This window comes from Stegodyphus dumicola, chromosome X1, assembly GCF_044657685.1.
Source record: "Stegodyphus dumicola isolate Sdum_Otavi_A_Nest chromosome X1, ASM4465768v1".
NCBI classification, from domain to species: domain Eukaryota; kingdom Metazoa; phylum Arthropoda; class Arachnida; order Araneae; family Eresidae; genus Stegodyphus; species Stegodyphus dumicola.
The window spans coordinates 241,822,114-241,847,788 of record NC_140780.1 but is presented as its reverse complement, the minus strand read 5'-3'; the positions used below and the strand labels follow the sequence as shown (position 1 = coordinate 241,847,788).

At 32.0% G+C, this 25,675-nt stretch overlaps 1 protein-coding gene across 2 annotated transcripts in view; it reads left to right on the top strand.

Moving 5' to 3' along the window:
* Synj (synaptojanin) overlaps positions 1 to 25,675 on the top strand; it is a 227,582-nt gene that overhangs the window by 71,065 nt on the left and 130,842 nt on the right. For both annotated transcript variants that reach the window (XM_085807291.1, XM_085807290.1), the window contains exons 5-7: positions 2,987 to 3,070; positions 15,067 to 15,128; positions 20,064 to 20,160. In XM_085807291.1, coding sequence (XP_085663417.1) covers positions 2,987 to 3,070; positions 15,067 to 15,128; positions 20,064 to 20,160 — 243 coding nt within the window. The remainder of the gene's footprint in view (positions 1 to 2,986; positions 3,071 to 15,066; positions 15,129 to 20,063; positions 20,161 to 25,675) is intronic.

The following is a 25,675-nucleotide window of genomic DNA, read 5'->3' as shown; positions in this document are numbered from 1 at the left end:
AAGTATGTGTGGAATATACGACAGAAGCAGGAAGGATGTACTGAACTCTTTATTCTCTATTAATTTACAGGTGCTCCCGTACTTCGGGATACAGAGACCAACCACTTGTGGTCTGAATGTAAAAATATAAAACTACTAACTAAAACTCTAACTAAAAGCTAACTTTGAATTAGTTTACAAATGCCTAACACTACGACTGGCCCTTTTAAAAGGTTACGTAGGTAGTACGCAAACTGCTGAAACTACAATACGTTTTAAATATCAAAAGGACTAAACCTCTGACCTTAAAGGCAAGCAGCAACTGATTGAAAACTCGTAAGAATGCAGTGGCAAGGCGGCTCACTTGCCCTCTCTCTCTAACTCTTGGCAAAAAGCCACAACTTAAATACTCTTAAGTGTTAGCAAGTACAATTTGCATAAACAAGTTAAAGCATTTAATTCTGGCCGGAAGTGGAAAATAGCATAATTACCTGCTTGACATGTTGAGCAGGACTGGACATACGCCCTTGTTAACTTTGCAGCTCAGGAAAATAAACTGCTTCACGTAAACGTTGGATGGTTTTCCAAATACCTCCATGAGGTGCCAGAAGCGAATCATGAAATTCCTGCAGTATATTTAATCTAAGACTAGCTGGGATAACAGGCCGAAATTCGTTGTTATTATTCGCAGTGTTTGTATAAAATAATAGACTGTCTATTAGTTCGTAATGGGCCACCCTAGTTCTTATCGTCACAATATTTTGGTGGCTAAAATTTTGAGGATCTTTTAAATAATCATATATACGAGTATTTTTACATTCCTTATTCTTACTTCCATATCATTTATTTTTAATTTCATTTTGAAAATATATGATTCATGATAAAAATGTAATTTTATATAAAGATGTTATATGTTTTAAAAAGTGAATGTCCATATTATTTATTTTTAATTTCATTTTGAAAATATATGATTCATGATAAAAATGTAATTCGATTCGCGGACATTTGCTGCGTAGAATTCTATCCGATGGTTCACTCTTCCGTTTTTGAGCTGTGTTATGGTTGCGGCCATTTCTCCTGGCTCTCTTCGCATTAAATCATGCAATTCCTGCAGCTAATTCGGCTCACTAAAAAATAGCCTGCCTTCAATACCAGTGCCAAGCTTTTTGGTAAAGGCCATAGCCGCTTATTCTCTGTCTGCAGCCTATCCATCTGTCCGAAGATTTCATGCTTTTACCTTCAGAACTTTCACCTTCTTTATGTTGGGGGCGGTCGTGCCCTCTCTTTTCTGGTTGGAAGAATGGCTTCTTTTTCTTGTTACCTTCAGTTTTACAAAGGGGGAACTTTCTTTTCTTGTTTACCTCTCTACTTGTAGTTGACTCTTGTGGTTGTCGTTGTGCCACCTCTGGAGATTATGTCTGCCGTGCCAGATCCTGCAAAAGATCTTTGAAGATTTTCATTTTATTACGATTGAAAAATGGTTTGATTTTATCGATATTTGCCATACATGTGTTACCATTCTTGGCTTTTCAAACCACTACAGCCTGGGTTACTTTTTCGATCACATATTATCCTTCAAATCGTGAATAGAACTTGGCTATTTTATCTTCTGGTGCTGAAGAAAGCGAATGCTTAATTTTTAACACTTCGTCCCGTACCTTATAAGTTACTCCCCGTCGTTTCATATCATAGTACAGTTTTTTTTTTTTTTTTTTTTTTTTTTTTTTTTTTTTTTTGTGCTACTTCCGTGTTTTTCTTTTCTTCGTTAATTAATTTTTGTATATTGGCCATTTGAAATTCAGGGGCTCTTTTTTGAACATAAAATAATTTATCTAACGGCGTTATAATCTTTCTGCCTAAAAATAACTCAGCAGAAGTTTTGCTCGTTGTGTCATGTTTATTGGTCCTAAGGGCGAAAGCTAATTCGTTGACATAGTTATCCCAGCCTTTTTGAAAATTTTTAACTTAACTACGAATAATTTTAACTATGTTTCTATAGACCCGTTCCGCTATATTTGGTTGTGGCCGATATGGGACGATTTTTAAATGACGTATGGCCAGTTTTTGGCACATGTCTTAAAAAATTTTACTTATAAACTGAGGATCCGATATAACTTTTAGGGGCACCCCGTATTTTAAAAGATATTTATTTCAAATAGAATCAGTAACTAATTTTGCAGAGGCTCGTTTTAAAGGAACAATTTCGGTCCATTTACTAAAATTGTCAACCATAACAAGGAGATACCGACTTTTATTTAACTGACTCTTCGGGAAAGGGCACAATAAATTGATGCCTATTATTTCCTTTGAAACTGATCTAATGCTATTTTAAAACCCGGGCGGGCAGAAATTAGCTGCTTGACATGTTGGGCAGGACTGGACATATGCCCTTGTTAACTTTTGCAGCTCAGGAAAATAAACTGCTTAGCGTACGCGTTCGACGGTTTTCCGAATACCATCATGAGATGCCAGAGGCAAATCATGCAATTCCTGCAGATATTTAATCTAAGACTAGCTGGGATGACAGGTCGAAATTTGTTGTTATTATTCGTAGATTTTGTATAAAACAATAGACCATCTATTAGTTCATAATGGGCCGCCCTATTTCTTATCGCCACAATATCTTGGTGGCTAAAATTTTGAGGATCTTTTAAATAATCATATATTTTTTTAAATTCCGGATCCTACATCCATATCATTTATTTATAATTTCATTTTAAAAATATATTATTCATGATAAAAATGTAATATTATATAAAGATGTTATATGTTTTAAAAAGTGAATGTCCATATTATTTATTTTTAATTTCATTTTGAAAACATATGATTCATGATAAAAATGTAATTTTATATTAAGATGTTATATGTTTTAAAAAGTGAATGTCCATATTATTTATTTTTAATTTCATTTTGAAAAAATATGATTCATGATAAAAATGTATTGTGGAAATCAAAACAATCTGAAGTTTTTCGGTGCTAATATTATATATAAATATGCTCATTTTAGGTTATCTATCTGAATAATATGATCTGTTCATATATTCAGATTAGAGGTTCCATACCCTTGTTTTGGGAACAGCCAGGTTTACAGGTAAGTTACCATTTTAGAGTATAACTTTTATATGAAAGGTTCAGAGCACTAGTGCCATTTTCATTTTTCATAAAAATGTAGTGAAATAAATATAAGCATGGAAGTTCAAAGTAACATATTTCCAACACTTGAAGTAAACAAGTTTTAAATTTAAAAATTATGCCATCAAATGTCGTATATTCAGATGATGAATATGCCACCCTTATTTTCCTTTTCTGTCTGAGCAGCAAGTAAAAAAAAAATTCATTCTTTCATAACAAGGTTTGTTTATACTTAACTGAACTTATACTTAATTATATTATACTTAAATTTTGACTGAACTTAGTGAAATTCTCACTGTTGTCTTGATGTGTGTATAACATAAATAAAATAATTAATTAACAATAAGGTTTTACCCTACTTTTCACTATCAAATTCAACTGTAATTCAAATATGCAATGAAAGGTGCATGTTGAATAATACCATACACTACAACTGAAAATTTTTCATAAAATAATGGAGTTCAGAAAAGAGGAAAATGATCTCCTTGTGAATGCTAAAATGCAGCATAATATACAAAGCAATATACAGACTGGATCTCTAATATGTACAAATTTGTTTATCAGCCTTCCAATGCAGAAATGGGTAATAATATTTTCTTGGATTTCTTTTATTGTGAAACATTTGAAAATGTAATATATATATATATATATATATATATATATTGTTTCAAAAGAATAAATTGAGTTTAATTAAAAAAATTAAATTTAAATACATATTAAATTAAATATTCTTTGTGCCATTGCTGCAAGGAATGAAATTTAAATTTAAAAAAATTTATATTCTAAACAAATACATATAAAAGTAAAAAAGTAGAAAATCAAATTTAAATTCTAAAAAAAGGAAAAAAGCCAAAATAATTTAAAATAATTTAAAAATATGCAAACATGTAAAAGATTTAATTCTCGAACTAATCTACAATTTCATTTAAATTCAGAAGCATAAGCAAAGCATGAATGACAAAACACGAATTGAATGATTGGAGAGTTAGGTTTGGAGTCAACTTCCCCTTGATAAGTCTGTCTCCTGCCTACTCTACGATCATTCACATATGCATTTTTTAAAAAAATTGTTTAATTTAATTTTAATTTATTAAATTAGTAGATTTATTTTCATGGATAGATTTTACACTTGATTTGCTTATGCTTCTGAATTTAAATGATATTGTAGATTAGTTCGAGAATTAAATCTGTTACATGTTTGCATATTTTTAAATTATTTTAAATTATTTTGGCTTTTTTCCTTTTTTTAGAATTTAAATTTGATTTTCTACTTTTTTACTTTTATACGTATTTGTTTAGAATTTAAATTTGTTTAAATTTAAATTTAAATATATATATATATAATAGCTACTGTTTCATAAGAATAAATTTAATTATAATTAAAAAAATTAAATTTAAATATAAATTTAATTAAATGTTCTTTGCACCATTGCTGCAAGGAATGAAATTTAAACAAATTTAAATTTAAATTTTAACAAACACATATAAAAGTAAAAAAGCAAATTTAAAGCCTAAAAAAAGAAAAAAAGGCAAAATAATTTTTTAAATGTGCAAACATATAAAAGATTTAATTCTAGAAATAATCTACAATATCATTTAAATTCAGAAGCATAAGTAAATCATGTGCAAAACCTATCCATGAAAATAAATTCACTAATTTAGTGCCATTTTTAGTGCCGGAAATTCTGCATAATTAATGTTATTGTTAGTGCCGGAAATTCTGCATAATTAATTGACTTCCTGCATAGTTATCTTTTTAATGATGCAGACTTAAAAGTTTATATGTCACTATGTAAAATATGAGATAACTATTTAAATAATCAAATTTTGAAATAACATGAAACATAAAATTTTTTACATTTAACATTTATGTTATATATTTTTAAATGAAACATGTCTTTTGTCAGATGACTTATACTTATATACTATGTGATTTTATTGGCAGAAGTAGTTATGATACATTTCAACCAGTGGTCAAGTGGTTAAAGAATGCTGGTAGTTTGGGGTTCAGACTCAGGCGAACAGGCTAGTTGCATATTCGTTTTTTGTGGTTTTCCCCTTGCCTAACCTGAATATGAACCAGTTCCCCGAGAAAATGCTCCCTGAAGATATCCTGTTAGTTATGCTCTTATCACATACAATATTTGTTGCCGGAACAGTTCTGAGAATTGCTCTTAAATCTGCGAAATCGAGTTACCATCTTCACTTGGTAAACAGGCTAAAAGTCAAACAAGAATCAGTTATCACTCAGATTGGCAAAAGTGACGTTTCCTTTCAAGTGAAGTTTTCTTCTTCATGTTGTTTTGTATCGCTCACACTCTTTTTGTTTCAAACTTTATTGTTAGTTATGGAAGATAATAGAAAGATGATTGTTATCAAGTTAATCACTTTGATCTCCACTCTGAGCACTTCAAGTAACAGATAAACACTCTTCTGGTTATAGCAATAAATTACATCAGTAATAGCCAAATTCTGTATTCTAAGACTAGTTTAAAACGTGTGCTGGATAAGTCTATTTATCAGACATTACTTATGTGTATTTTCTGATGTCTGCATTCCAATGAAAATTTGATGCCTCACTGGAAAATTTGTGACCTGGTGAAAAGTATTTTCTTGACTAACTTTATGGCTCATAATTACTGTTCTGTCCCTAAATATAAACAAACAAACAGACACATAATAAAAATAAATTAAAATTAAAATTAAAGAAAAAAGATCTTATATGACAAAAATCTATATGGCTGATATTTACACCCTCACAGCCAGCAGATACTATTCAGCAAAATGAAGATTAAATAAAGTATAATACATGAGCAATCAAACATATGCAAGTTGTTTACTGTCCCATAGAACCGAATATAATATACCGAAAACACATTAATTATACCAACTCTAGAAATTAGGAGGTGCACATCATGAGTTTTTTATGTGATTACGGCAAAGCCTCGAAGGATATCTGCCTAACAGGAGGGATCCCTTTATAGAACATTTTTTAAAACTGGCTCGTATACCAGTTACAAATGGTGAAAACCAAGAAAATGCCCATGTAGCCAGCCCGTTCGCGGCATTCTAACCTCAGACAGAACTATCAGTGTTCAGTGACACTTCGGCCACTAGTAGGTCTGTGCACATAATTGGAAAGTACAATTCATTATGTAAACACACATGAAAGTGATAATCAATTGTGCACTGTTTTAAGTAATCAAATGTTATAAATGCACAGCTATTACATTTCTTATTATTTATTAGTCATGTTTATATTACGTAGATCATACATGTAATATAATTATGAATTAACCCAAAAACAAAATATGTACAGTCTTTAGTACTCAAATGCTCATCAATTATTTTTCAACTGATTATTACATATCCATAATAATTTGCAAAGAACTGATGACTACAGTTGCTGCCAATTACATGATCGTTATATGAATTAGAAGTAACTTCAAATAAACTTTTTGGCAATGTTTGTTTTGTATTCATATATATACACATCTAATAAGTCATATATTTACATACAGATAGAGAGATGCGATGGTTTAGAAGTTGTTGCTGTATATTTATTAGTGTTAATATAATGAATAAGATTTATATTAATGAATGTATATACAAATGTTTTTTGTCATTTATAATAATAAATCGATAAAATTCTAATGTTTCAATATGTAGCATTTACAATAAAAGTATAGTTTCTAATGTATTTATAATCCAAAAGTATTTCATTAATAACATGAAAATAATAGGCAAATTTAATGAGTATTCTCATTATTACATAAACTATGCTTTTCTTTTGTTATGCATCTTTTATTTTGTTTAAAATGTGTCACTGATTATGCAATTAACAATTTAAAAGGTAAGTAATTAGAAGAAAAGCTGCACATATACAAACGGATTAAAAAAAATATTCAACTTAAATTTAAGAAATAAAATTCTATTTATATAACAGTGATAATACATGATCAGCATGAAATATGACAAATTTGGTGAACTTTGGCGACGAAAAATTTGTAAACAAATCCGAACTGCAAGAATGTCGTAAAATATTGCCAACTCTTAAATTTCCACGATTATATTCTTAATGAATATGTAAACATTTTTAAAATGACTCGAGCAGTTATATTACAACAAAACAGCAATAATTAAATCGGCCTCTATTTCCACTCTCCATGACTTCACAGTGAGAGCCATCACCATATTAAATGTTTCCTGTGATCCTTCAGATGCAGAACTTTCTTCCGATTGGTTGAACATACGAGGAACACGTCTCCAGATGGAACATTTTCGGGAAAGTTTCAAAATGTCGCTCACAGCTGGGACATGTTGCTCTTACCTAGACGAAACATTTCTTGGAAGCCTCCCACTTAAAGCAGTGCTACTAGAATCTCTTTTCTCATAATTGTCCCGCATAGCCGTGCATTCCTAGAAGTGATAGCCTCTTTAGTTAGAAAGCTCTCATGTGCTTTGACATTTTCAAATAACCAGTAACCATTCATTTCAAATAGTTTGATAAATTTTTCGAAACTGGTATGATAGATCTACTTGAGTTTGTTAATCATCAGTGTAATTATAATTTTGAAATTAAAAAAAAAAAAAAAAACAATACGTAGGCTGAACGTATATTATTCTTTCCTATCTTTCATGATTAAGTCTCACTGAAAAATAATGCTATCCATGAACCTGTAGTTATTTTTTTTATTAAATTTCTGTTAGTTATTTTTTTATTAAAAAATTAATAAATTTTTAATTAAAATTAAATAATCTTCTAACAAATGTTCAGAAACACTAGAAAATTTTTGCAGTAATACAACTAATGTTTCCGAAGTTGAAGCACATAAGAAAATCACATAAGAAAGTTAAATACTATATGCTTTCCTTCTGCAAAAGCTATTCTGTATCTATTATGAGACTCTACCTGAATTTTGTTCATTCAGTCAGTACTCCATTAAAAAAAAAGAGAGATTTATAATTAAGTAATACGGGCAATCCACCCAATTAATTCACTATAAAACAGGCAATCCACCTTAATGCAAAATCATGGTGCAATTTTTTTAAATTCTGAAACATAAAAACAATACAATGTTCCCAAACCGTAAAATTTAACCTTTTTAACCTTTTTAAAAATTACATTTATATAACCGTTGAGTTGCTCGCGACATCTCCTCCTACCTTTTGATTTATGGTGGGCAGAACATAATCAAAATACAATGTACTTAATAACGAGGCTAAAGAATACATAGTATAATCATAAAAGGGGGAAAACTAATTAAAATGCAAAGGTTTTACAATAGTTCTACCATATCTAGTTTTAATTATCTTACCAGGAGGTTTAATTTCTTTACTAGCAGGAATGTTAAATTAGTTTCGTTTAGGTAAAAACAAGTTCTTGTCATCCATCACTTTCAAAGGATACAATCATTGTAAAGGACGGATCAATTCATCTGCAGCTGTTTTCACCTTTGCCACTCTAACATAATTATCTTTTCTTGACTCTGGAATAATTGAATAACTCGGCCCAATGGCCAGTCAAATCTTTTTTTGCTGTCACTTCCCACAAGTACTACGTCTCCTAAATATATTTGTCTTTGAGTAGCTTTATTATCTCTGGACTGAATTAGGAGACTCAAATATTCGTCTCTAAATCTTTTTCTGACATCTTGTCGTAATTTTTGATGATATCTATATCTTTTAGTGATACTGACTTCATCTATATGGTCCAAGTCCGGAACTCCCACCGTTCTTATATCCTCAATGAACATTGAGGGTGTTAAAGGCATTAAATCTTCAGGATGTTCAGACAAATAATTTAACAGTCTTGCGTTGATTACAGCTTCCGTATCGCAGAGAATGGCACACAGCTCCTCATATTTCAAGCAGGCTCTTCCTAATATTCTTCTCGAAATTTTCTTAACCATCTGAATAACATGCTCCCATCAGCTCCCCCCACTACCACGCAGCTGTGGTGGAGGTTTGAACTTCCATGTAATCTTCAAAATAGAACATTCTTGCATAATTTTGTTCCAATCGAGTGAAAGAAAGAGGTTGTTAATCCTGACAAAGTTCGTACCATCGTCACTATACATAGTTTTTGGTCGTCCACATCTGGCTATGAACCTTCTGAAGCCCAACAAAAATTGTCGGTGGGAAGTCCTTGTATCAGTTCAAGATGTATGGCCCTATAAACAGCATAGGTGAATAAAAGTATCCAACTTTTCTTTCCATCCTTTAGATAAAGAGGTCCACATAAGTCTACTCCAGTTACTTCAAAAACCAGAGCGTCTCGAACTATATCTTCAGGCAGTAGGGCTGGAACTGTTCCGATTTTTTTCATTATATCTTTTGCATCGAATGCATTTTGCGATTACCCTTTTTTAAGAGAACTGTTTTAAGTCCTCTTAAAGTCCAAAATCATTGATGAATATCCGTGAAAACAATTTGAACTCCAGCGTGTGAAAGTACTGTATGTCTTTCGAAAATTAACTATTCTACAATTTGATGATCAGAAGGTAAAAGTATGGGACACACGGAATAATTTGTATCATCTCTTCAAATGATTTTTGTTTTAAGTCTCATTAATCTTCATCAGTGAAAATGCAAAGCACTGTCAACTTTGATTTTGTAGATTCATTTTGGAAAGATTCTTTCTGAAGCCTTTTCTTAGCTGCTTCTACTTCCTGAACAGATAATTCTTCCTTCAGTTTGTTGATCAGTATTTCTAGAATTATGAAAGAATTGCAGAATCCAAGCTATCAGCAGAATGATTCTTGAATATTTAGAAAACGATGCAAGTACCATTTTTTGTTAGGAGCAGTTGAAGTAGCTAAGGCAGTTATTCCTTTTTTTCCTTCTTTAGAAACGTCTTCCATATTTAATTTAATTTCAGAGACGGGCCAATTTTCTTCAGGCTATTTAAGCCACAGTGGACCCTCCCACCATCTGGATCTGAGCAAAACTCCAGCAGAACATCCTCTGGGTGGGAGATCAGCTGGATTATCACTTCCTGGAATATGCTTCTATTGTTCCTTTGATGTTAAATTTCTTATCTCCTTCACTCGATTATTTACAAATGTTCCCCAGCTATCTTCATGCTTGATCCAGAACATAACGGTAGAGGAGTCAGTCCAACAGGTACTTGATATTCACTTTTAATCCATCGCTTTTTTCACTGTTGCACTTCTTTCACTAAGACGAGCTTCAATCAAGCATAGTAACAATTCTAATTGAGGCATTGTTATCTTTATTAAAGGAGCCACTCTGCTTTTATCTTCAATCTAATGAACGTTTACCCCTTTCCCACATTCGCTTCATAGAAATACGATTGCGCTATAGGTGGACTTTCTCGCATCACAAAAAGTATGAAACTCAATATTTCTTCCGGAACATTGCTTTGGATATATCTTGGAATTCTGATCTCTGTCAACAGATGTAAATCTTCAAGTCATTTATTTAACTCCAGGCAAATATCATCTAAACAAGTTTCATCCCAAACAATCTTCAGGTACAAGCTATTCTGTATTAACAGTTCCAAACGAATCGTTACTGGACACAGAATTCCTGTAGGATCGAAGATGTTGTGAACTGTCGAAAGAAAATATCTTCTAAAAATGGATTTTTGCTTGAAATCAATTTTTTCATGATCACAAAACAGGACATCTTTAGTTTTATCCCATAATAATCCAAGAGCAGGGGCAAGTTTTTTTTTGACATTCTTCACCTGTTAGACACCTGTTGTTCACTTGGTGGAATGTTCCCAACCTCGAAACAACATGTAGCCAGAATCTGTTTTGCTACAAAAATGAATTTCTTAAGTTCATCTTGACTAGTTACTGAAGTTATGGAGTTATCCACATAGAATGCATTCCTCAGCTTTTCTACGGTTTCAGGAAAATGGCTTTCATTTTGTCCCAAATGGTAATCTAGAATGGCAGCTAACAAGAAAGGGCTGCTCATAAGTCCAAACACTACTCGTTAGTGACGATAAATTTTTTGTTTTCTTTCCTTATAATCTTCCCACCATATGAATCTAAGAAAATCTTGGTCTTCTTTGGCCACAGATATCTGAAAAAAAAAAGGGGGGGGCTTTTGTATATCTGAAACAACACCAATTTTTTTCTGATGAAATCTCGTAAGTAATGGAGGAATTTTTTCGATAAGATTTGGCCCTGTTTCTAGACAGTTGTTGAGCGAACGTGAGTTCTTACTTCTACACGAAGTATCAAATATAGGGCGTACCTTCATAGTAGAATTTCCTTTAAAGATACCTCTATGAGACAAATAATGACAAGGATTTCCCAAATCACTATCTGCTACTTCTTCGATGATAGTTTCCTGCAACCATTTCTTAAATACAGCTTCATAGTCATCGTATTTTCCTTCTTTAAGAAGTTTCTGAGTAGTAGTTATGCATTTTTTTCAGCTATATCTTTGTTTTCACTTAACATCTCATACGTCTCTAACCTAGTTTGGTGAAGTAATGGCCATTTTCATCTCTCTGGACGGTTTTTCGAAAATGCTGAAGAATGGGCTCTTCCGTTTCTTCTTTAGTTCTCGTTTCAGTAGGATCCTTTATACCTATAGTATCTAATTTAAACAAATCAGCTACAGAAGAATTTTTAATCAGTAAAGATATCACTAAGTGGGATAAAGTTTCGTCAAACCTTTCTTTGGACATGTTTCCCATGATAAACCATCCTAAGTAAGTTTCACATGCAATCAAATTGGATTTCAATGTACATATTCTTAATTATATTACCACAATGATTCTGCACCTATTAGCAGATCAATATCAGGACAACCTTCTCCATAGTCAGTGAGCCAAATTTTATTTTCTCTTAATTTTTCCTTATAAAGGTCTCTTCTCAACCGAGGAATGATGCCACAATTGATCAGCTGCTCCAAAACCTTTATGTTACAGGAGAAGTCCCCTTTCAAAGACATCAGGTTAACGTCATAAGCATAATGCTCCCTTTTCTCAGTTGTAATTCCCTCTAATAGAGAGTGAATTAAGATTCTCTTTTCTGTAGGCTTAAAACCTAGTTCCTTAGCTGTTTCTTTAAGAATGTAAGAATGTTATGAGCTAGTGTCAATAAGTACACGTACTTGTAGCTTTTTCCCTTTTGTCTTCAGTTTCACTTGTAACGTTTGAAGCGATATTTCATCAGAAGTGCATACGTTAGACAAACTAACATCAAACGACAACGTCTTCTCAAGTTCCTGTATCTCACTTTCATCTTATTTCCAGGGTGTTCTGGGCACATCAAAATCGAATGTTTCTTACTGCAAAGAACACATTTGATGTAGGACTTGCAAAATTTAGAACGATGTCCAATTTTTAAACAGATAAAACAGGCCATTTTGTTTTTTCAAATTTCTTGTTTTTATCGAAATTTGAGTTTACGTGCAGAGAAGCTTTCTTTACTTTCGTGCAATTTGCCACAAAATATACAAAAAATTTTTTCTTTTATTCTCTGTTCTTCCCGCAAGTAAATCTGCTGCTGTCAGTGGATTCCTATGAACAGAACGCTGTATTTTTTCCTTCTGAAATTTGTGCTCTTTACTAACAAACCCCTTTGCTAAACGAATACGTTCTTCCCCTTCAACTTCAGCTTTCAGGAACAATAATAAATTTCTTAATTTCTCGCCATAAGCATTTTCTTCAGAAGAATCGAATTTGATGTTAATTAAAGGGTTTTTTAACCAAACTCTAAAAATGTCTTCGGGAATACACGATTCTACAAGAGGGAAAAGTATAGCTGAATATGTATTGGATGTCAACCCTATGGACTTCAACGCTCTTAGATGTGATTCTAATTTATCATATAATTTCAACGTGTCTAATTTTCTGTTTTCTTTGGTAACAATTTTTACTACAAGATTTAAATGTTCGCGTGTATAAAATTCAATTAGTAATTCCTCCCTGCCGAATCTCAGATTTTAAACATGCAATAGCTTTATGATACAGTCAAATTCGTTAATTCGGACACCCATAATCCGGACCTCAAAGCTAAAAACTTTCTGCGCATGCGCCGCGTTGACACATGCGCATAGGCGTTTATGCGTGCGCGTAAGACATTTACGACTGTGTATATGCGTGTGCGCAAGCGCAGAATACGTTTTTGCGTGCGCATTTAATGTATAATGGACGGTATAAGCTAAAATTATCTAATTATCTATTTCAGTTAATGTTGATGATTGCGTTGTTCCTTTATCCTTGAATTGGATCCGGCTTATTATTTTTTGCGGACTGTAAGAGCAATGTTATAAAAGTAAACTTGAACTTTCGATTATGTCAAATAGAATTTTCGATGCTGGAGCTCCCAAAGGATCTACAAAACGAAAGTATGTTTCGATGTCTGTCAAACAAAAAGTGGAATTGCTGCAAAAATTGGAAAAAGACATGAAGAAGGTGACAGAGAGGTTAGTGAAAACGAAAAAATTTCGATTGATAAGTTAGTCGGTATTCTCGACACAGCAATTACGGGACTTGAAAAGCGGAACTTTGTAACTGAACAAGAAATTATGTCTGTTTATAGAATTAAAGAGAAAGTATCACATAAAACGAAGCAACTTAAACAACTTACATTGAAAGAAATATTTAATAAAGAAAACAAATAAATATTAAGCTTTTTTTTTTTTTTTTGTAAATTTTCATACCCTTTAGATCATAATTGTTCTTTATTTCATAAATTACGGTTTCATATTTTTAATTTTAGAATTTCCGCATGCCATCTTGCGAGATTTAAACTGATGATCTATAATCCAAAAAAATCGATAATCCGGAATCGCCGAAGTCCCGACGAGTCCGGATTAACGACTTTTGACTGTATTTTTCACATGTTGGTGGTTAACTATCGACATTATCATGAGCTCTAGAGCCTTGATACATTGAATTAATTATTGAAATTTAACTTCTCTCGCAATATTTTCATCGTCATGTATTCTTTTGAATGGGCTCCAAAAGGCAAGCCAATATTTCATTTCCCCATCAAATTTCAAAAGTTTGATTTCCGGTAACTTTAACCTTTGTTTTTAAACGGGCAAAGAATCAACAGAACTTTTGGTTTTAGAAATTCTATTTAAATACATTTGTGCGTGTACTTCCGCCTTTACTAAATTTTCATTATATTCTTCTATTATCGCGTACTCGTTCTGATACTTTTTATCGTCTATATCTTCTAATAATAAAGGGCTCATTTCCTGATCTATTTCAGTTAGCTGACAATAAATTCTACGTAAATTAGCAACGTTAGATCAAATGCTCTCTTGTTTAACATTATGTGCCTTTAATAAGTCACTCAAACCATTAAAACACTTCTTAAAGTTAGCTCTTATTGGAGAGCGTTTTTTAACAAGTAATTCCATTTTCAGAATAACAGATAATTCAAAATAACGTACCTTTAATATCACGCCCGGGTCACCATGTTGTGAGACTCTACCTGAATTTTGTTCATTCAGTCGGTGATCCATTAAAAGAAATGTAAAGAGAGATTTATAATTAAGTAATATGGGCAATCCACCCAATTAATTCACTATAAAACAGGCAATCCACCTTAATGCAAAATCATGGTGCATTTTGCTTTTTTTTATTCTAAAACATAAAAATGATACAATGTTGCCAAACTGTAAAATTGTAAAATTTTATTTTTTTAGAAATTACATTTATACAACCTTTGAGTTTCTCGCGACAGTATCCTTTCCTGAAAAATCATACTTAGATTTTTTGTAAATGTTTTATTTCTGTACTTAAATTATAGGTGAATACATTTTGTGTTATTCTGTATTACATATTAATTTGATGATAAGAAGAGTAATTTTAATAGTATTTAATTTTAGTTAATATGAAAAATATTTTGTTTCTTTAAAGTATAAGTAAATTTTATACCATGCATATAATGTTATTTGGAATTAAAATGTATTCATTTTGAAAGGATTCATATTTTCAAACATTTCACTTTTCAGGTTGGATCACATAAAGTAAAACTGTCACGAGGTAGTGAAGCTTCTGCTCCATCATTTGACAGGTTAGTGATGAAGTGATAAACTACAGAAGTACTATTTAAGGTAACAAACACAGGTCCAACAAGAAAAATTAATCTGTAAATTTTTGAGAATTAGCTTATATTCTGCTTTATGTATTTTTTATTTTCTCTAGTACTGTTTCTTTCACAATGGTGTCATGAAAAAAATTGGATTTTATTTAGGCAAAATACATATGTATGGGTTCTCGGAGTTCTATCCCCGTTTTGATCAAAGGTGCAATGGAGATGGAAAAAGCATTTGTATTGCCACTAACTATGCCATGTGTTTATTTTAATACTGAGTGGAAATTTAAGAAAGGAAAAGGGAAAACAATTGTTTAATTCAAATTGTAATGAATATGGAAAATTCTAAGCTGAATGTTTTTAAGGAAAAGTTAAAGTATCAGTTGGCTGATTCATCAAGTCATATATACAACTGGAAATATACAAATTTGTATATGTGCTTTAAAAAAATGAGTGTTAGCAGGTATATTGAATATATGTGAAAAAAAAACAATTGAGCATATTCTCATCAGCCTTTAATAAAACGATGGAAATTACAAGTATATATGTAGCATTCTTATAGATTTTTGATGAACAAATCTAGTTAATTTTTTATCAGTTGTTTTTAAATTAATCTGTAACCTATATTAATTTGTAGCAATAGTGATCTTACTTTGACTAAATTCATTCCAAGCTCATCTGTAAATGTGGTTATTCACATGTTTATTAAATTGGGTATTTATGCAGGGAAATCTGTTTACTAAAGGGTAGTTCTTTCAACTTGGAATGCCAAGAATAGATACTTTAACACCAGATCTTGCCTTATCTTTTGATGGTCATCAAAGAGCTCAGCATGCATTCCAGTTATGCAACACAGTCAACCCAAATGAACACAGCTCATATTACAATTTTCTGCATAAACAGTAATGAACAAGGCCTACTCACAAATTAAATTTTTGCCTTAGATTGCCGAAATGGCCTCATTCTTCGAAATAATCCAATGGCTTTTAGCGTTACTAACCATTTGATTATACTTGGTTTAGATGGTGGCAGGGGATAATTTCCAGCATAATGAGGCTGATTTTGGTAGTTTATACAGGAAGTTTTATTGCTATTTTTTGAATGTGCATTGTAGCTAGAAATGGTGTCAAAAAGCAGGCTAAAGCAGATTTTTTTAACAGAGAATAATTTTATCAGATAGTGAAAATTATTCAGATATAGATATTTGTTTTAAATGTTTGGAAGTTGATTCATGTGAAGAAGCTTTTAGCAGTGTGAAAATGAAAGTACGAATTGTGTAGCATTTTTTGTTTACCACATACTCAAAAGTTTTTAGGTCATTAATTATATACATATTCATTGATTTTTTGTGTATTATGTTCCTTTTTGATTTGTAAATTAATTATCTAACATGGCTTGTTATACTAATTCAGAAGTCAAACAACAAAAATCAGCGTTATATTTAGAAAATTATCACAGGACTTTTGTTGTTTGACTTCTGAATTAGTATTTATTTGGCGTGTTATTGTGTCTCAATGGCTTGTTATGTTTTAAGAATTGACTATTAAAGCATTATTATACTGACAAACTGAAAACATGAAAATATCCTGGCAAACAAAGTATTATTTTTATTAAATCTAGATTTTTTTAATGTGATGTGACTCTTTATTATTTTCTTAAAAATCTGTACCAAATAGTAATTTTCTATAAAGATGCATGCATAATTTCCCTTTCAAAAAGGTCTCTATTTTTCTCACTCAAAGATAGTGACACTAAACAAAGCATTTAAGGAGAAAACAAGTGCCATTTGTTCCCACTGTGACTGGCAGATATCTCATGTATTTAGAAAGAAAGAAATGCTTAATCTTCCAACTACCAAAGGGTTAATACAAATTCATTCTATTTTTAGTATTTTATGTATAGCATTCAAAGTATCCCTGCTGTAATTATTTCAAAATGCACACTGAAGTGAAAAAAGTCATGGGATACCTCCTAATATTTTGTTGGTCCTCCTTTTGCCTGGCGAAGTGCAGCAACTCGATGTGGCATGTACTCAACAAGTCGTTGGAAGTCCCCTGCAGGAATATTGAGCCATGCTGCCTCTATAGACGTCCATAATTGTGAAAGTGTTGACGGTGCAGGGTTTTGGGCACGAACTGACCTCTCGATGATGTCCCATAAATGTTCGATGGGATTCATGTCGGGCGATCTAGGTGGCCAGATCATTCACTGGAATTGTCCAGAATGTTCTTCTAACCAATTGCGAACAATTGTGGCCCGGTGACATGGCGCATTGTCATCCATAAAGATCCCATCGTTGTTTGAGTACGTGAAGTCCATGAATGGCTGTAAGTGATCTCCAAGTAGCTGAAGGTATCCATTTCCAGTCAATGATTGGTTCAGTTACACCAGATGACCGAATCCATGCCATGTAAAAACAGCCCAGACCATTATGAAACCACCAGCGTACAGTGCCTTGTTGACAACTTGGGTCCATGGCTTCGTGGGGTCTGCGCCACACTCGAACCCTACCATCTCTCTTACCGACAGAAATTGTGACTCATCTGACCAAGCCACGGTTTTCCATTCGTTTAGGGACCAACCGATATGCTCACGAGCCCACGAGAGTCGCTGCAGGCGATGTCGTGCTGTCAGTAAAGGCACTCGAGGCGGTCTTCTGCTGGCGTAGCCAAAGGAAGACAAATTTCGCTGCACTGTCCTATCTTACACATCCCTCGTACATCCCACATTGATTTCTGCGGTTATTTGACGCAGTGTTGCTTGTCTGTGAAAATTGACAACTCTACGCAGACGTCGCTGGTCTCGGTCATTAAGTGCAGGTGGTCGGCCACTGCGCTGTCCATGGTGGGATGTTATGCCTGAAATTAGATACTCTCGGCACACTCTTGACACTGTGGATCTCGGAATGTTGAATTCCCTAACAATATCCGAAATGGAATGACCCATGCATCTAGCTCCAACTACCATTCAGCGTTCAAAGTCTGTTAATTCCCGTCGTGCGGCCATAATCATGTCAAACCCTCTTCACATGAATAACTTGAACACAAATAAAAGCCCTGCCAAAGCACTTCGCAATATACATTTTCTACGCGATACTACTGCCATCTGTATGTTTGCATATTGCTATCCCATGACTTTTGTCACTTCGGTGTAATATTGTTCTGAGAATATTCTTATTTAGGAATCTGTCGTTAGCCTAAATATGAAGTCTGAAGACCTTTAGTATGATAAAAGAAACTATAAATGACTAAGTTTTTAATGTGCTAGGTATTTGGATGTAAATTTATTTTTGACAGCTGTCTACATTTTCCATCCTTTCTACAGTGAACATTGACTTTATTATTATGAAATTAAATTATTGCTAGCCAGTTATTGTTGCTACTGCTATTTTGTAGGCCAAAGGTCACGCAACGCATTATTGAGTTGGTGGTCATAATGTTTTGACACTTCAGTGTATATTAAAATATAAATAAAAAATGCTTTGTCATATCAAATATTTAAATCACATTTAATGTGTTCTGCTGAAAACTGTAGAATTTCAGATATTGGAAAGTAGCAGCCTCCCTTGCGGAATTAATCCCAGCTACAGCCATGATCTTCTTGATTCTTTATGGAAATCTGCTGGGTTATCTATATTAGATTTTGGTTATGGAAATCTACCAAGTTATCTCTATTTGTGTTAGGGCAGTAAATCTGAAGGCTCTTTTTCAGATTCCCATCTGTATGAAAACATTTTGTATGTTTCAATATAGGCATGGCTATATTTATGCATATCAGAGGGGGCCAATTTCAGAATAAGATCTGTTTGATGATGTTTATTAGTGCACAAGTTTGACAATTTATATTTTTTGAATCTTTAGGATTGCATTCAGAAACATGGATTATTTCAAGTTAGTAGCAATATATATATCAAAATGTGTCTGTTTAATACTTTTGCACAGAGAACTAACTGTGACTAAGTGTAAGGTTAGATACATAAGAAATTAAAAGCTTTTAGTAACTTTTTTCTGTAAAATACTATGACCAATTACATTATCCTTTGTGATCTGCCATTCGGGGACCATTTTCAATAAGATAATGCTCTCCTTGATATGGCTGACATATCTTTGAAGTATCTGTCTGCTATTTCAACTTTTTGTTGGTCAGCTAGGTTCCCAGATCTTTCAAAAGTTAAACAGTATAGGACATGTATAGTGAAGTATAGGACATGCTAACCCATTAAGTACAGGTGCCACAGAATATCAAAGATCTGGGACAGTAAGTAAAGAAGACCTGGAAAAACTATTGCCGAATGGCATTATGAATTTGTGTCATTCCATACCTCGCCATATAGCAGCCAGAGGAGTGATTACAAATTACTGATTGTAACACTTAAGATGCTATTTCTAACCATTAAACTATCCTAGGATCTTGAAATTGTATTCATTTCATTATCTGTGTATGCATTGTACACAGGCTTAATTTTATTAAATTTAGACGCTTTCTTAGTGGTGCTTCTTAACCTGCCTCCAGAAAAGCACATGATTCAGTAGACTAGCCTGTCTGCCAAACACAGAAGCATGTGTGATCATGCCACCCAAAGTTTTTGCTTTCCCTTCACTACTCAAAAGTGTTGTCATCTTATGATCGCTTAGTTCTTCTGGAAAATAATAAGATAAGATATCATACACAAGCTATTTTACAATACTGTTGATTTTTGTCTTCCCTTGTGCAAATTATTTCTTCATTTTAACAGAAGATAATGCAGTGTGTAAAAGAACTCATAAAACTATTATTTTCTTGCTTTGTTCCAAATTAAATTTTGGCCTTAATTTCTTGAAAATAGGCTTGCTTTTTCTATACGATTTTAAATGTGTATTTGTTTTCTACAATTTTTTTTTTGAATGAATAAATTTTATTCTTTATTTTTCCCAGGCATTTGACACAAATTGTAAAGCGTTATGGTGATCAAGTACTAATAAACTTACTTGGTTCTAAGGAAGGAGAAGCAATGCTGAGTCAAATGTTTTATGTAAGTCTGCGCTTTATTGTTTAAGTATATATATATATATATATTCCAGCAAAGTCCAATACCAAAGCCTAAAAATGCACTGCAAGCTGCATTAATTGAGTGGTAATATTTATTAAATTCAGAATGTAAACAAAATTAATTAAAAATCGTACTCACCACTAGAATAATGAATTATTACAATTTCTTTTCAAATCCAAAATACTGTTGTAAAAATAACTAGTAAAAGAGATCTGTTCCAAAATCTCCAGACAAAACAATGCTGCTTCAAAATAAAATTCATATAAAAATTATCATGATAGAAAAAGCAAAGGAAGAAAAAAGAAATGAAATTGGGCTTTACGTCTACTGGTACCTCTTCATCATATGTATTTTAACTATTAAATTAAAAAATTAAATACACGACAACCTGTTTAAGTATTTTCTCTAACACTCATAAATCTACACGATCTGAGCTTTGTTCAAGGTGAACAGCCGCTCATAGACTTTAGTGTTTTTATTTTCACAAATATTCTTTTAGCCATAGACATAACCAAATTTGTTATAAACGATATTTCTAAAATGAGTTATAGAAATGAATGTTGTAAATGAATGTAATGAATATCTCATTATTTCTTTGAGTTTAATTTTTAACTATTAAATTCAAAATTAAATCCCTGACAGCCTAATTAAGTGTTTTCTCTAACACTCGTATATTTATGCAATCTGAGCTTTGTTCAAGGTCAGCAGCCCCTCACAGACTTTATCATTTTTATTTTCACAAATATTCTTTTAGCCATAGACATAACAAAATTTGTCATAAATGATATTTCTAAAAGGAGTAATAGATATGACTGTAGTATTTAAATGGAAATAAAAATAAGTTCCTGGGGAAAGATAATAGTATCTCATTAATTCTTTGAGTTGATCGATTTAATAGCAGGTCTGCACTTTATGTTGCCAGCATTTACGGGCTCATATTGCTCTATTTTCAATTAGAATAATTTTTTATGTCGATTTGCTGTCTCTAAAAGGAGGTATTTTGTCTTCTTGTTGGTTTGTATTCCTTACTTTTCTACAAGATTTGAGAATGTCGTGGCTTGTTTTTGAAGTACACGTAATATATTGTGCATTTAAATATTTGGGAAAAATAATAAACAAACCTAGATTTTCAAAATGGAAAAATAGCTAGGATTGACTACATGGAAAAGTCATGATTCACAGGTGATGGATCCAGGACAATCTAGTAGCACTAAGAATATTGAAAGGAAAAGAAAATTGTTGGTAGAAAATAATATGAAAGTTATTTACATTTGGGTTTACTTGGAATGGAATGAGTTGTTTGGGGTGAATTATTATCCGATCAAAGTATGAAACCATCGTTTCTTAAAAGACTTCTTGAATCAAAGCATGCTAATTCAAAGAATAAATCTGAAGGATATTTTGAAAGCAAATTATCGTAGTAAGCCTAAGAATTGCCAAGATTGGGCAGGCTCACACTATTGGATAAAACCTTATGTTATATCGCTTTAGCATTATTCAAAGAAAAAGCTGTTAATGAACTTAATAATATTCCGATATCAAATGATACGGTAAATCAATGAATTCATGAAATGGCAAATTCCATAAAAGAGACACTTTTTCAAAAAATAAAACACAGTCAGTATTTTGCACTGCAGATGGATGAAAGTACAGACATAACGAACTTTGTTCGATTATTAGTCTACATAAGTTTCAAAGAAGATAAACAAATTGCCAAAAAGTATGTATTTCTGAATCTCTTCAAAATAGAGCAACTGCAAATGAAATTTTCAAAGTAATTCACAATTTTATGTCTGTGAATCATATTCCTTGGAATAAGTGCATTGCCATATATAGTGACGGAGTGTGGGCTTTAACAGGAAAATATTCTTGCGTTATTTCTCAAATAAAGAAAGTCGCACCTGAAATTAAATTTACTCACTGCTCCATTCATCATGAAGCTTTAGTAGCCAAGCAATCCCCGAAAACCTAAAAATCGTTTTGAATCAAGCTGTGGATATTGTTAATTTTATTAAAAGCCGATCTTCAAAATAAAACACATTTACAATTTTATGCCAAGAGTTGAGCAATGAACATGGAACGCTTTTGTTATACAGTCAAAAGTCGTTAATTCGGACACCCATAATCCGGAATGATCTATAATCCGGACGTCAAAGCTAAACAATTTCTGCGCATGCGCCGCATTGACACATGCGCATAGGCATTTACGCGTGCGCGTAAAACCTTTACGACTGCACATATGCGTTGCGCAAGCGCAGAATACTTTTTTGCGTGCGCGTTTAATGTATAACGGATGGTATAAGCTAAGATTATTTATTTCAGTTAATGTTGATGATTGCGTTGTTCCTTAATCTTCGAATTGGATGCGGCTTATTATTTTTTGCAGATTGTAAGAGCAATGTTATAAAAGTAAGCTTAAACTTTCGATTATGTCAAATAGAATTTTGGATGCTGGAGCTCCCAAAGGATCTACAAAACGAAACTATGTTTCGATGTCCATCAAACAAAAAGTGGAATTGCTGCAAAAAATGGATAAAGACATGAAGAAGGTGACAGAGAGGTTAGTGAAAATGAAAAAATTTCGATTGACAAGTTAGTCGGTATTCTCGGCACAGCAATTACAGGACTTGAACAGCGGAACTTCTGAACAAGAAATTATGTCTGTTTATAGAAGTAAAGAGAAAGTATTATCACATAAAACGAAACAACTTACATTGAAAGAAATGTTTAATAAAGTAAACAAATAAATATTAAGCTTTTTTTTTTTGTAAATTTTGATACCCTTTAGATCACAATTGTTCTTTATTTCATAAATTACGGTTTCATATTTTTAATTTTAGAATTTCTGCATGTCATCTTACCAGATTTAAACTGAGGATCTATAATCCGGAATCGCCGAAGTCCCAACGAGTCCGGATTAATGACTTTTGACTGTATTCTGGAGTAAGGTGATTAACCACAGCAAAGTTTAAAATTGTCTTTTTGAACTTCTATCAGAAATTCAAATTTTCCTCTATAATTCAAAATTTGAATTTAAAAATTGTTTACTTAGTGAATTATGGTTGGCGTGTTTAGTACATTTAGCTGATATTTTTGGAAAGTTAAATGGATTAAATTAGGATTTCAAGGACAAAGTGTTCATTTATTTATCATTAGAGATAAAGTAAATGCAATGATTTAAAAAAAAAAAAAAAACTCGAGCTAATAATCAAAGAATTGAATAATAATATTTTAAGCTTTTTACCACCTTTAGAAAGTTTTCTAACTGAAAATAATTTGAAAATAAAAGAATTAGCATCCAACATTAAAAATCGTTGTTTTTCATTGATAAATAATTTCACCATGTATTTTTCCAGGGATTATGGAAAACGAAATTGGATTAGAAATCCGTTTTTTTCAAATTAACCTGAAATTTTTAATCTCTTGAAGAAAAAGAACAATTGATAGAAATTTCCTGTGATCGAACTCTAACTGAAGGTTTCAAAAATAAACACACTTGTTAACTTTTGGCTGAACCAAAGAAAAGAATTTGAAAGCATTTCAAATAAAGCTATTAAATTTTTATTGCTTTTTTGCATAACCTTTTTGTGTGAACAAGAATTTTCTTCCATGTTGTACAGTACAAAGTCCGTAATCCGGACTCGTCAGGATTTCGGCGATTCCGGATTAGGGGTTTTTCTGGATTATAGATCATCAGTTTAAATCTGGTAAGATGGCATGCAGAAATTATACAATTAGAAATATGAAACCGTAATTTATGAAATAAAAAGCAATTATGATCTAAAGAGTATCAAAATTTACAAAAAAATATCTTAATATTTATTTGTTTACTTAAGTAAACATTTCTATCAATGCAAGTTGTTTAAGTTGCTTCGTTTTTTGTGCTAATACTTTCTCTTTAATTCTATAAACAGTCATAATTTCTTGTTCAGTTACAAAGTTGCACTGTTCAAGTCCTATAATTGCTGTGTCGAGAATACCGACTAACTTGTCAAGCGAATTTTTTTTCGTTTTCAATAACGTTCTCTGTTACTTTCTTCACACTTCGTAAACGCTTTACTGGCTTTAAGCGCATGCGTAGTGGATGCGCGCATCAAACGCGCATGCGTGAGTTTGTGGCATTGAGGTCCGGATTATAGATCATTCCGCATAATAGACGTCCGAATTACGGACTTTGTACTGTATTTGAAAAATAAATACAGAATAAAATTAAAAGTGGATTCTAATTTATGCTTAAATTTAAGTGAAATAAGGTCAGACATAAAGAAACTGATCTCTCTTAAACAGGTCCAAATTTCACACTAAAATTTTGAATTAAATTATCTAAATTTAATAAATTAATAAACAATATAATTTTTGGTAATTTAAATGGTAACCAATTTTTAATCTAATATGTTTTATGTGTGCATATTTAATACAAACAGCCAACAGGTTGTGCAAATGGCAAAACATACTTTTTTTAATATTTCTATAGAAAAATTAAAAAATTATCATTGTAAAATGTTCTGGTGATACTAAGGTTTTTCAGTTTTAGTTTAGATGGTACACATTAGTAAAAAATTTGAGAGCCGCTGATCTAGATGGAACAGAAGATGATTATTTATTTATGAATCGGAATAACAGTGATGGTGAAAATGAAACAGAATTTGATGATGTGCCTGAAGATATAGCAGAAGAAGAATATGGATAAATGAACTCTTTATGTTATCAGATTAGGACATTTTTTAAGTCCATAAGGAATGCCATTTCTTTTAAACAAACAGCATTTAGGTACATGTAGAAATATAATTTTTTCATGCTTATCTCTTCCTTATTTTTAAATTTATCATTTTTATATCCAACGCATAATGCATGCCTGTGAATTTTGACCTTAAGTTTTGTATTAAAAGTGCACGTTATACAGTGGAATGTACGGTATGTTAGCTTATTGAAATGTTCGATCAACTAAAATAAAAAGCAATATTAATTCAGCCACATCTGATATATATATAAGTAAACAAGTTAATTCTAATAAATTGCCTAATACTTGCGCTAAAGCTGCAAAGTAATATACTGTATATTCCGGGGTATATAGCATACTTTTATTAATAATATAAGATCAAAATTTATGGAAGTGCATTATACCCTAGATATAAAAATGATAGTTTAAAAATAAGGAAAGAATCAGCATATAAAAATTAGATTTTTGCATGCACCTAAATGCTGTTTATTTAAAAGAAATGACATACCTTATGAATCTAAAAATTTTCACTATTGGATAACATCATGTCATGTTCATCTACCATTAAATCTTCAGGCGCATTATCTAATTCTGTTTCATCTTCACCATCATTATCACTCTGATTTCTAAATAAATAGTCATGATCCATTCCATCTTTCACCAACAACAAACACCCTTGCTGCAGCACGATTTCCATTTTCTTTCGCAAACTAAATGGCTTTGCATTTGAAGCCAGCATTGTGTTGTTTAGCTTGGCAAGAGTCGTATATAATATTA